We start from the raw sequence: 13,320 nt of genomic DNA, 5'->3' as shown, positions 1-13,320 counted from the left end.
CTTGACTTCTGTAACAATATTCCACACTCTAACTTGACTTCTGTAGACAATATTCCACACTCTAACTTGACTTCTGTAGACAATATTCCACACTCTAACTTGACTTCTGTGAGACAATATTCCACACTCTAACTTGACTTCTGTAGACAATATTCCACACTCTAACTTGACTTCTGTAGACAATATTCCACACTCTAACTTGACTTCTGTAGACAATATTCCACACTCTAACTTGACTTCTGTAGACAATATTCCACACTCTAAACTTGACTTCTGTAGACAATATTCCACACTCTAACTTGACTTCTGTAGACAATATTCCACACTCTAACTTGACTTCTGTAGACAATATTCCACACTCTAACTTGACTTCTGTAGACAATATTCCACACTCTAACTTACTTCTGTAGACAATATTCCACACTCTAACTTGACTTCTGTAGACAATATTCCACACTCTAACTTGACTTCTGTAGACAATATTCCACACTCTAACTTGACTTCTGTAGACAATATTCCACACTCTAACTTACTTCTGTAACTTCTGACTTCTGTAGACAATATTCCACACTCTAACTTACTTCTGTAGACAATATTCCACACTCTAACTTGATTCCACACTAACTGAGACAATATTCCACACTCTAACTTGACTTCTGTAGACAATATTCCACACTCTAACTTGACTTCTGTAGACAATATTCCACACTCTAACTTGACTTCTGTAGACAATATTCCACATTCTAACTTTACTTCTGTAGACAATATTCCACACTCTAACTTGACTTCTGTAGACAATATTCCACACTCTAACTTGACTTCTGTAGACAATATTCCACACTCTAACTTGACTTCTGTAGACAATATTCCACACTCTAACTTGACTTCTGTAGACAATATTCCACACTCTAACTTTACTTCTGTAGACAATATTCCACACTCTAACTTGACTTCTGTAGACAATATTCCACATTCTAACTTTACTTCTGTAGACAATATTCCACACTCTAACTTGACTTCTGTAGACAATATTCCACACTCTAACTTGACTTCTGTAGACAATATTCCACACTCTAACTTGACTTCTGTAGACAATATTCCACACTTCTAACTTTACTTCTGTAGACAATATTCCACACTCTAACTTTACTTCTGTAGACAATATTCCACACTCTCTAACTTTACTTCTGTAGACAATATTCCACACTCTAACTTTACTTCTGTAGACAATATTCCACACTCTAACTTGACTTCTGTAGACAATATTCCACACTCTAACTTTACTTCTGTAGACAATATTCCACATTCTAACTTTACTTCTGTAGACAATATTCCACACTCTAACTTGACTTCTGTAGACAATATTCCACACTCTAACTTGACTTCTGTAGACAATATTCCACACTCTAACTTGACTTCTGTAGACAATATTCCACACTCTAACTTGACTTCTGTAGACAATATTCCACACTCTAACTTGACTTCTGTAGACAATATTCCACACTCTAACTTGACTTCTGTAGACAATATTCCACACTCTAACTTTACTTCTGTAGACAATATTCCACACTCTAACTTTACTTCTGTAGACAATATTCCACACTCTAACTTTACTTCTGTAGACAATATTCCACACTCTAACTTGACTTCTGTAGACAATATTCACCACACTCTAACTTGACTTCTGTAGACAATATTCTACACTCTAACTTGACTTCTGTAGACAATATTCCACACTCTAACTTGACTTCTGTAGACAATATTCCACACTCTAACTTGACTTCTGTAGACAATATTTTCCACACTCTAACTTTACTTCTGTAGACAATATTCCACACACTAACTTGACTTCTGTAGACAATATTCTACACTCTAACTTGACTTCTGTAGACAATATTCCACACTCTAACTTGACTTCTGTAGACAATATTCTACACTCTAACTTGACTTCTGTAGACAATATTCCACACTCTAACTTGACTTCTGTAGACAATATTCCACATTCTAACTTTACTTCTGTAGACAATATTCCACATTCTAACTTGACTTCTGTAGACAATATTCCACACTCTAACTTGACTTCTGTAGACAATATTCCACACTCTAACTTGACTTCTGTAGACAATATTCTACACTCTAACTTGACTTCTGTAGACAATATTCCACACTCTAACTTGACTTCTGTAGACAATATTCTACACTCTAACTTGACTTCTGTAGACAATATTCCACACTCTAACTTGACTTCTGTAGACAATATTCTACACTCTAACTTGACTTCTGTAGACAATATTCCACACTCTAACTTGACTTCTGTAGACAATATTCTACACTCTAACTTGACTTCTGTAGACAATATTCCACATTCTAACTTTACTTCTGTAGACAATATTCCACACTCTAACTTGACTTCTGTAGACAATATTCCACACTCTAACTTGACTTCTGTAGACAATATTCCACACTCTAACTTTACTTCTGTAGACAATATTCCACATTCTAACTTTACTTCTGTAGACAATATTCCACACTCTAACTTTACTTCTGTAGACAATATTCCACACTCTATATCTTTACTTCTGTAGACAATATTCCACACTCTAACTTTACTTCTGTAGACAATATTCCACATTCTAACTTTACTTCTGTAGACAATATTCCACACTCTAACTTGACTTCTGTAGACAATATTCTACACTCTAACTTTACTTCTGTAGACAATATTCCACACTCTAACTTTACTTCTGTAGACAATATTCCACACTCTAATTTGACTTCTGTAGACAATATTCCACACTCTAACTTTACTTCTGTAGACAATATTCCACACTCTGCCTCGGTTGGCCTGTATCATGGATGATGAATGGATCGTTCCTAAAACCTTTGTGGAGGACATGACCTTAAGGAACCAGACTGCTCCATGGATACCAGTCCTGAATGCTTCAGACCACCTAGCTAGCTCTGAGGCAGGCACCTGGAGAATAGCAGATAGCAGTAGGTGTTTTATGTCTTCAAACGTGCTTTACTAAGTTTTGAGAAGTCAAGATATATATTGAGAGGAAATGTACTTAGTTGTTTTTCTTTTTGACTTCTACTTAAGGAAGAGTTATGATAATTATAATAATAACATGGGGTTAGTTTACATTTTAGGCTTTTTCCTTCAAATATCTACATCAATTTAATGTTTACAAGTTTTCTTCAATGTTGATTACCTGCTAAAAAAATCTCAAGCTTCGGCATGTGTGATTGCAATTTTACCGTTATTTATTAAGTTGTAGCTATTTCCTTAACTAAAAAATGTTATATTCCATTTCTACAAATTAATAGCTGTGCCTTTACAATGGTGGCCTTGTTGGCCGAGTGGTTAAGATGTCCCAACATATTACCACAAGCCCTCCACCTCTGAGTTACGAGATTGAATCCCATGAGGGGCAATTGCCAGGTACTTCCGTGGTTCACCTCTTGGTACTTTGACTCTCCTCTACCAACAAAAATGACACATCCTTAAATGACCCTAGCTATTAAAAGGACATTAAACTCATCAATCTTAATTTATAATGTAACAGATGCAGCCAGTGGGGATAAAGAAGAAGAGGAGGAGGGCAAAGATTTCCAGAAGAAGATAATGCCCTGGAAAATGATGACACCTGATGATGATGCACAGGAGGAACTCGACTTCTGTAAAAAGCAACACCAGGCTGGAGGATTAATTCTAGTTACCTCCCTTATTGAGAAATTACCAAACCTTGGAGGTAGGTCTGACAAAAATACCTGATTCAGTGGTATGTCATCATAGTCCTAGTTACCTTTAGCTGCCTATAGTAACAGCTCTGATCTGGCTCAGAGCTACAACTTGGGTCAAACTATTTCTGGTTATCTGCTGATAGGTAGGCTATCTGAGGTTAGAGGTCAATCAAGTATAAGCTCTGGGAACCTTACAAGCTACCTTTGAGATCTAGGAAGTATTTTAGTCTGAGAACAAATATTACGTTCTTGTCTATAACTCTTATAGAGGAACTACATATCTAACTGAGTCAGGTTAGTTTTGGTTACCTCCCTTATAGCGGAGCTCTCAGACTTTAGAGGTAGTCCATCAATGACCCTGGCTGTTGATGTCATTAAACTTAAACAAACATTACATTAGATAACATTTTGTTGAACTAATATAAAATACAAAATGATTTTGTTGAACTAATATACAATACAAAATAATTTTGTTAAATTAGTTAAAAATATGATGTTTTGTATACAGTGTTGAATGTCAAAATCACTCTCATTTTATGTTGACAGGTCTTTGTCGTACAAGTGAGATCTTTGGGGTGTCTGAATTTGTTATTGGCAAGATGAAATACCTGGAAGATAAACTATTTCAGACCCTTAGTGTAACAGCACAGAAATGGCTTCCAATCTCAGAGGTAGGTACAGCTACAGTGTAACAGAACAGAAATGGCTGTCAATCTCAGAGGTAGGTGCAGTTACAGTGTAACAGCACAGAAATGGCTGTCAATCTCAGAGGTAGGTACAGCTACAGTGTAATAGCACAGAAATGGCTGTCAATCTCAGAGTTAGGTACAGTTACAGTGTAACAGAACAGAAATGGCTGTCAATCTCAGAGGTAGGTACAGCTACATTGTAACAGAACAGAAATGGCTGTCAATCTCAGAGGTAGGTGCAGTTACAGTGTAACAGCACAGAAATGGCTGTCAATCTCAGAGGTAGGTACAGCTACAGTGTAACAGAACAGAATGGCTGTCAATCTCAGAGGTAGGTACAGCTACAGTGTAATAGCACAGAAATGGCTGTCAATCTCAGAGTTAGGTACAGTTACAGTGTAACAGAACAGAAATGGCTGTCAATCTCAGAGGTAGGTACAGCTACATTGTAACAGAACAGAAATGGCTGTCAATCTCAGAGGTAGGTACAGCTACAGTGTAACAGAACAGAATGGCTGTCAATCTCAGAGGTAGGTGCAGTTACAGTGTAACAGCACAGAAATGGCTGTCAATCTCAGAGGTAGGTACAGCTACAGTGTAATAGCACAGAAATGGCTACCAATCTTATAGGTAGGTACAGCTACATTGTAACAGAACAGAAATGGCTGTCAATCTCAGGTAGGTACATTTACAGTGTAACAGAACAGAAATGGCTACCAATCTCAGAGGTAGGTACAGCTACATTGTAATAGAACAGAAATGGCTGTCAATCTCAGAGGTAGGTACAGTTACAGTGTAACAGAACAGAAATGGCTGTCAATCTCAGAGGTAGGTACAGCTACAGTGTAACAGAACAGAAATGGCTACCAGTCTCAGAGGTAGGTACAGCTACATTGTAACAGAACAGAAATGGCTGTCAATCTCAGAGGTAGGTACAGTTACATTGTAACAGAACAGAAATGGCTGTCAATCTCAGAGGTAGGTACAGTTACAGTGTAACAGAACAGAAATGGCTGTCAATCTCAGAGGTAGGTACAGCTACAGTGTAACAGAACAGAAATGGCTGTCAATCTCAGAGGTAGGTACAGCTACAGTGTAATAGCACAGAAATGGCTACCAATATCAGAGGTAGGTACAGCTACAGTGTAATAGCACAGAAATGGCTACCAATCTCAGAGGTAGTTACAGCTACATTGTAACAGAACAGAAATGGCTGTCAATCTCAGAGGTAGGTACAGTTACATTGTAACAGAACAGAAATGGCTGTCAATCTCAGAGGTAGGTACAGTTACAGTGTAACAGAACAGAAATGGCTGTCAATCTCAGAGGTAGGTACAGCTACAGTGTAACAGAACAGAAATGGCTGTCAATCTCAGAGGTAGGTACAGCTACAGTGTAATAGCACAGAAATGGCTACCAATATCAGAGGTAGGTACAGCTACAGTGTAATAGCACAGAAATGGCTACCAATCTCAGAGGTAGGTACAGTTACAGTGTAACAGAACAGAAATGGCTGTCAATCTCAGAGGTAGGTACAGTTACAGTGTAACAGAACAGAAATGGCTACCAATCAGTGGCTTAAATTCTTAGTGGTGTCATATCATATATAAATTAGACTGGACTTTTATGTTGGGAACAGAGGTTTTGGACCCCAAAAGGGAGATCTTTCCTGAATATTTTGCTAAAACATCCTGCTTTTCTTTTAATGCTGAGTGTGATATAGCCTTAGTGGCTGGCATAGTCCTGAGGATAGAGAAATGGCCAGCTGTCAGTTTAGGATATCAGTAACTTAACATTGAAGATACACAAAATATTAAAGACACTTGTAACTAACCATAATTATTGAAAATTTGCATTATTGTTTATAGGTGTACAAGACTAAACTGGAAGCATTTCTCAGAGAGAAGAAAATGGAAGGGTACACTTTGCTTGGTGTGGAGCAGACAGCTAACTCTGTTTCTCTGACTGACTTCCAATTTCCTCACAAATCTCTCCTACTCCTCGGGTACTTATCTTTGTTTATGTAAACAAATTCAGACATTTCTTGTAATACTTTTGGTGATTCCCAAGTTTTGATAAAGATTCTGGGTCTGTCCTTTAATTTTGAAAATCAAACCAGCGATCATTTTATACAAAACAGATTTTGTCCGACTTCCATGGAGAAATGTGGCAGGGATCAATAAGGGGAAAGGAATAAGTCCTTCCTGTCCCAGCTCATTGTCAAACACTGAATCGATTTAAACCAATTTTGTCAGAAAAACTTCTTTGGGGAAGGGAAACTGTTTTGTGTGAATATTGGCCCAATTAAGGGACAGGGGTCAAGGTCACAGAGGTGTAAAGCTAAACAACTGACTGTCAATATGGGTCTGTAGCATGCAGGGATGAAGGGTTAATGAATGACCTTGACTGTCATTCAAAGTCATGGAGGTCAAATAGTCTGAAAGCTTGTAACAACTTTTTGTCAATAACTAGGAAGTCAATAGACCTGATATTTGTCCTGTAGCAGTTGAATTGAAAGGGGTATGCAATTTTTAAAGTCACATATCAAATATGTGGAAATATTCTCAATAAATGAAAGGCTTATAGAATAAAAATACATGTATTGGGCTTGTTGCATGCTGGATGACACCTGTTTACTTGAATTACTTTCAAAGTTACTGGAGTCAAATATATCATAAACTAACATTTAATTTAATAACTGAAGATTTATTTAAAGTCTTGATTATTAGCCAAAGATAAGGTGGGAATTTTAAACCCATTTGGTCTATTGTACTATAAACCAACTTTCTTTTGCTGCTACTAAATTTTGCGATTTTCTTTTTCAAACATTTTCCCGGAGATTAAGTTTCTTAGATTTAAAATTGAATTGAGATATCTTTGAATGTAATTGCTCAATAATGATCTAAGATATTATTTCACGGAGACTAACTTTTGTGAATTTAACTTGATTGCAAAACTTGCGGCTAAAAGTCGCACACGAAAGAAAGTTTGTTTACAGTATTTTATCCAAAGATCTTTTTCTTCTTCTATATTCTTCTAACTGTGTTGTACAGTCAGATGACTATAAAGGCCCATTTTCTGTTTCCAGTAATGAGCGTGAGGGAATCCCTGTGGAACTGATCAATCTCCTTGATGTGTGTGTGGAGATACCACAGCAGGGTGTGATACGCTCACTCAATGTTCATGTCAGCGGAGCATTGCTCGTCTGGGAGTATCGACGACAACAGCTCGTCAGGCCAACAGATTAGTACCAACGGCAGATATAGTGGCATCAGGCCAACAGGCCAATAGAGTAACACCAACGGCTGATATAGTGACATCAGCTCATCAGGCCAATGACCATGCTGGTCAAGTATCGTACAAAGAACTAATAATTCTTGTAAAAATTAGAAATCTCTACTTTATTATTAATTGATGACCTACGCAAGATGTAAAATATTCAGTTCTTGCTCCTGTAAGAATATTTTAAACAGCATTTTCTTCTTTGTGTTTACCAAAATTTGTGATAGTGACTAGCAGTACTGGATAACAAAGACAATCTATGTTCAAAAAATGATGATACCTTGATGTGATTTCTAAGATGTATTCATTTTGCTTGAGATTTATATTGAGATAATACTTAAACAATTAACTTACTTTTCAACAGTTGTTTGTCATTTTTTTTGAGACATTTGAACATATAATTGTCAGTGCAGCATCATCAAAATAATCTAAATCATTTAATAGATGATGTTCTAATGGTTGAAATATTTTTAGGATACATGAAAGGAAATACATTCATTTGTATATTTTTATGTTCCGTACATTTTATCATTATATTTTAAACGGCTAAATTTTCATAAAATGATTTTTAGGTCATCTGACCCAAAGGGTCAGGATGACCTATAGTCATCATGCACCGTCCGTCGTCATCCGCCGTCTGCCGTCCGCCGTGCGTAAACTTTTCATTCAAACAACTTCTTCTCAATAACCGTAAGGCCCAAAGTACTCATATTTGGCCTGTAGCATACTTGGATGAAGGGCTATCAAAGTTGTGAAAATAAATGACCTTGACCTACTTTCAAGGTCACAGGGGTCAAATAGGCTAAAATCTTTGAACGACTTCTTCTAACTAACCAAAAGGTCCAGGGTACTCATATTTGGCCTGTAGCATGCTGGGATGAAGGGCTACAAAAGTTGTGAAAATTAATGACCTTGACGTACTGTCAAGGTCACCTGGGGTCAAATAGGCTAAAATCTTTGAACGACTTCTTCTTACTAACCAAAAGGTCCAGGGTACTCATATTTGGCCTGTAGCATGCTGGGATGAAGGGCTATAAAAGTTGTGAAAATTAATGACCTTGACGTACTGTCAAGGTCACCTGGGGTCAAATAGGCTAAAATCTTTGAACGACTTCTTCTAACTAACCGAAAGGTCCAGGGTACTCATATTTGGCCTGTAGCATGCTGGGATGAAGGGCTACCAAAGTTGTGAAAATAAATGACCTTGATCTACTTTCAAGGTCACAGGGGTCAAATAGGCTAAAATCTTTGAACGACTTCTTCTAACTAACCAAAAGGTCCAGGGTACTCATATTTGGCCTGTAGCATGATGGGATGAAGGGCTACAAAAGTTGTGAAACTTAATGACCTTGACTTATTGTCAAGGTCACCGGGGGTCAAATAGGCTAAAATCTTTGAACGACTTCTTCTAACTAACCGAAATATCCAGGCTACTCATATTTGGCCTGTAGCATGCTGGGATGAAGGGCTATAAAAGTTGTGAAAATTAATGACCTTGACGTACTGTCAAGGTCACCTGGGGTCAAATAGGCTAAAATCTTTGAACGACTTCTTCTTACTAACCAAAAGGTCCAGGGTACTCATATTTGGCCTGTAGCATGCTGGGATGAAGGGCTACAAAAGTTGTGAAAATTAATGACCTTGACGTACTGTCAAGGTCACCGGAGGTCAAATAGGCTAAAATCTTTGAACGACTTCTTCTAACTTACCGAAAGGTCCAGGGTACTCATATTTGGCCTGTAGCATGCTGGGATGAATGGCTACCATAGTTGTGAAAATGAATGACCTTGGCCTACTTTCAAGGTCATAGGAGTCAAATAGACTAAAATATTTGAATGACTTCTTCTAACTAACCGAAAGGTTCAGGGTACTCATATTTGGCTTGTAGCATGCTGGGATGAAGGGCTACCAAAGTTGTGAAACTTAATGACCTCGACTTATTGTCAAGGTCACCGGGGTCAAATAGGCTAAAATCTTTGAACAACTTCTCCAAACTAACCGAAATATCCAGGGTACTCATATTTGGCCTATAGCATGCTGGGATGAAGGACTATCTAAGTTGTGAAAATAAATGACCTTGACCTACTTTTAAGGTCACAGGGGTCAAATAGGCTAAAATCTTTGAAAGACTTCTTCTAACTAACCAAAAGGTCCAGGGTACTCATATTTGGCCTGTAGCATGATGGGATGAAGGGCTACAAAAGTTGTGAAAATTAATGACCTTGACGTACTGTCAAGGTCACCGGAGGTCAAATAGGCTAAAATCTTTGAACGACTTCTTCTAACTAACCGAAAGGTCCAGGGTACTCATATTTGGCCTGTAGCATGCTGGGATGAATGGCTACCATAGTTGTGAAAATGAATGACCTTGGCCTACTTTCAAGGTCATAGGAGTCAAATAGACTAAAATCTTTGAATGACTTCTTCTAACTAACCGAAAGGTTCAGGGTACTCATATTTGGCCTGTAGCATGATGGGATGAAGGGCTACCAAAATTGTGAAAATTAATGACCTTGACGTTCTTTCAAGGTTACAGGGGTCAAATAGGCTAAATTCTTTGAACGATTTTTGTTAACTAACCCAAAATCCAGGGTACTCATATTTTGCTGGTGGCAAGCTGGGATGCAGGGTTACCATAGTTTTGAAAATGAATGACCTTGACTTATTGTCAAGGTCACCGGGGGTCAAATAGGCTAAAATCTTTGAACGACTTCTCCTAACTAACCGAAATATCCAGGGTACTCATATTTGGCCTGTAGCATGCTGGGATGAAGGACTACCTAAGTTGTGAAAATAAATGACCTTGACCTACTTTTAAGGTCACAGGGGTCAAATAGGCTAAAATCTTTGAACGACTTCTTCTAACTAACCAAAAGGTCCAGGGTACTCATATTTGGCCTGTAGCATGATGGGATGAAGGGCTACAAAAGTTGTGAAAATTAATGACCTTGACGTAAGGTCAACGTCACCGGAGGTCAAATAGGCTAAAATCTTTGAACGACTTCTTCTAACTAACCGAAAGGTCCAGGGTACTCATATTTGGCCTGTAGCATGCTGGGATGAATGGCTACCTTAGTTGTGAAAATGAATGACCTTGGCCTACTTTCAAGGTCATAGGAGTCAAATAGACTAAAATCTTTGAATGACTTCTTCTAACTAACCGAAAGGTCCAGGGTACTCATATTTGGCCTGTAGCATGCTGGGATGAATGGCTACCATAGTTGTGAAAATGAATGACCTTGGTCTACTTTCAAGGTCATAGGAGTCAAATAGACTAAAATCTTTGAATGACTTCTTCTAACTAACCGAAAGGTTCAGGGTACTCATATTTGGCCTGTAGCATGATGGGATGAAGGGCTACCAAAATTGTGAAAATTAATGACCTTGACGTTCTTTCAAGGTTACAGGGGTCAAATAGGCTAAATTCTTTGAACGATTTTTGTTAACTAACCCAAAATCCAGGGTACTCATATTTTGCTGGTGGCAAGCTGGGATGCAGGGTTACCATAGTTTTGAAAAATGAATGACCTTGACTTATTGTCAAGGTCACCGGGGGTCAAATAGGCTAAAATCTTTGAACGACTTCTTCTAACTAACCGAAATATCCAGGGTACTCATATTTGGCCTGTAGCATGCTGGGATGAAGGACTACCTAAGTTGTGAAAATAAATGACCTTGACCTACTTTTAAGGTCACAGGGGTCAAATAGGCTAAAATCTTTGAACGACTTCTTCTAACTAACCAAAAGGTCCAGGGTACTCATATTTGGCCTGTAGCATGATGGGATGAAGGGCTACAAAAGTTGTGAAAATTAATGACCTTGACGTAATGTCAACGTCACCGGAGGTCAAATAGGCTAAAATCTTTGAACGACTTCTTCTAACTAACCGAAAGGTCCAGGGTACTCATATTTGGCCTGTAGCATGCTGGGATGAATGGCTACCATAGTTGTGAAAATGAATGACCTTGGCCTACTTTCAAGGTCATAGGAGTCAAATAGACTAAAATCTTTGAATGACTTCTTCTAACTAACCGAAAGGTTCAGGGTACTCATATTTGGCCTGTAGCATGATGGGATGAAGGGCTACCAAAGTTGTGAAAATTAATGACCTTGACGTTCTTTCAAGGTTACAGGGGTCAAATAGGCTAAATTCTTTGAACGATTTTTGTTAACTAACCCAAAATTCAGGGTTACTCATATTTTGCTGGTGGCAAGCTGGGATGCAGGGTTACCATAGTTTTGAAAATGAATGACCTTGACTTATTGTCAAGGTCACCGGGGGTCAAATAGGCTAAAATCTTTGAACGACTTCTCCTAACTAACCGAAATATCCAGGGTACTCATATTTGGCCTGTAGCATGCTGGGATGAAGGACTACCTAAGTTGTGAAAATAAATGACCTTGACCTACTTTTAAGGTCACAGGGGTCTAATAGGCTAAAATCTTTGAACGACTTCTTCTAACTAACCAAAAGGTCCAGGGTACTCATATTTGGCCTGTAGCATGATGGGATGAAGGGCTACAAAAGTTGTGAAAATTAATGACCTTGACGTAATGTCAACGTCACTGGAGGTCAAATAGGCTAAAATCTTTGAACGACTTCTTCTAACTAACCGAAAGGTCCAGGGTACTCATATTTGGCCTGTAGCATGCTGGGATGAATGGCTACCATAGTTGTGAAAATGAATGACCTTGGCCTACTTTCAAGGTCATAGGAGTCAAATAGACTAAAATCTTTGAATGACTTCTTCTAACTAACCGAAAGGTTCAGGGTACTCATATTTGGCCTGTAGCATGATGGGATGAAGGGCTACCAAAGTTGTGAAAATTAATGACCTTGACGTTCTTTCAAGGTTACAGGGGTCAAATAGGCTAAATTCTTTGAACGATTTTTGTTAACTAACCCAAAATCCAGGGTACTCATATTTTGCTGGTGGCAAGCTGGGATGCAGGGTTACCATAGTTATAAAAATGAATGACTTTGACCTTCTTTCAAGGTCACAGGTCAATTAAGCTAAAATCTTTTAACTACACCTTTTAATTAGCCGAAAGGTCCAGGGTATTCATATTTAGTCAGTAGCATGCTGAGATAAAGGGCTATCGAAGTTGTGGAAATGAATGACCATGACCTACTTTCAAAGTCACGAGAGTCAAATATTCCAAAATCTTGAATTTTGAACTTCTTCTGAAGTTCTACCAGTGTGATTAAGCTGAAACCTGCATGAAATGATCCTGACATGGTCCCGACCAAGTGTTGTTATATTTTATGTCAATCCAAAATCCAAGATGGCTGCCACAGATGATCCAAGATGGCTGCCACAGATGATCCAAGATGGCTGCCACAGATGCCATCTTGAAAACACATTTTGAACTTCTTCTCAAGTTCTACCAGTGCAATTTAACTGAAACTTGAAACATGAAATGCGGCTGATATGATCTTGTCAAAGTGTTGTTATATCTCTGGTTGATCCCAGATTGAAGATGGCTACCATGACACCATATCTAATTATTTTCCTATAAAGCTATTGCCAAGATAGTCAGATGACCGTTAAGGCCCTTGGGCCTCTTGTTAAATAAGATTGTTCTCATATTCTGAATTGAGCC

General features: G+C 38.2%; 1 protein-coding gene across 1 annotated transcript in view; it reads left to right on the top strand.

Moving 5' to 3' along the window:
- The window catches only part of LOC138317154 (probable methyltransferase TARBP1), a 44,164-nt gene extending 36,088 nt beyond the window's left edge, over positions 1 to 8,076 (top strand). Inside the window, 5 exon segments of the mRNA XM_069258713.1 lie at positions 2,817 to 2,994; positions 3,567 to 3,752; positions 4,291 to 4,415; positions 6,302 to 6,438; positions 7,522 to 8,076. Coding sequence (XP_069114814.1) covers positions 2,817 to 2,994; positions 3,567 to 3,752; positions 4,291 to 4,415; positions 6,302 to 6,438; positions 7,522 to 7,681 — 786 coding nt within the window. The 3' untranslated portion in view covers positions 7,682 to 8,076.
- Positions 8,077 to 13,320: the final 5,244 nt, after the last annotated feature.

This window comes from Argopecten irradians, chromosome 3 (assembly GCF_041381155.1).
Source record: "Argopecten irradians isolate NY chromosome 3, Ai_NY, whole genome shotgun sequence".
NCBI lineage: Eukaryota > Metazoa > Mollusca > Bivalvia > Pectinida > Pectinidae > Argopecten > Argopecten irradians.
This window is presented reverse-complemented; position numbering and strand designations above follow the sequence as displayed.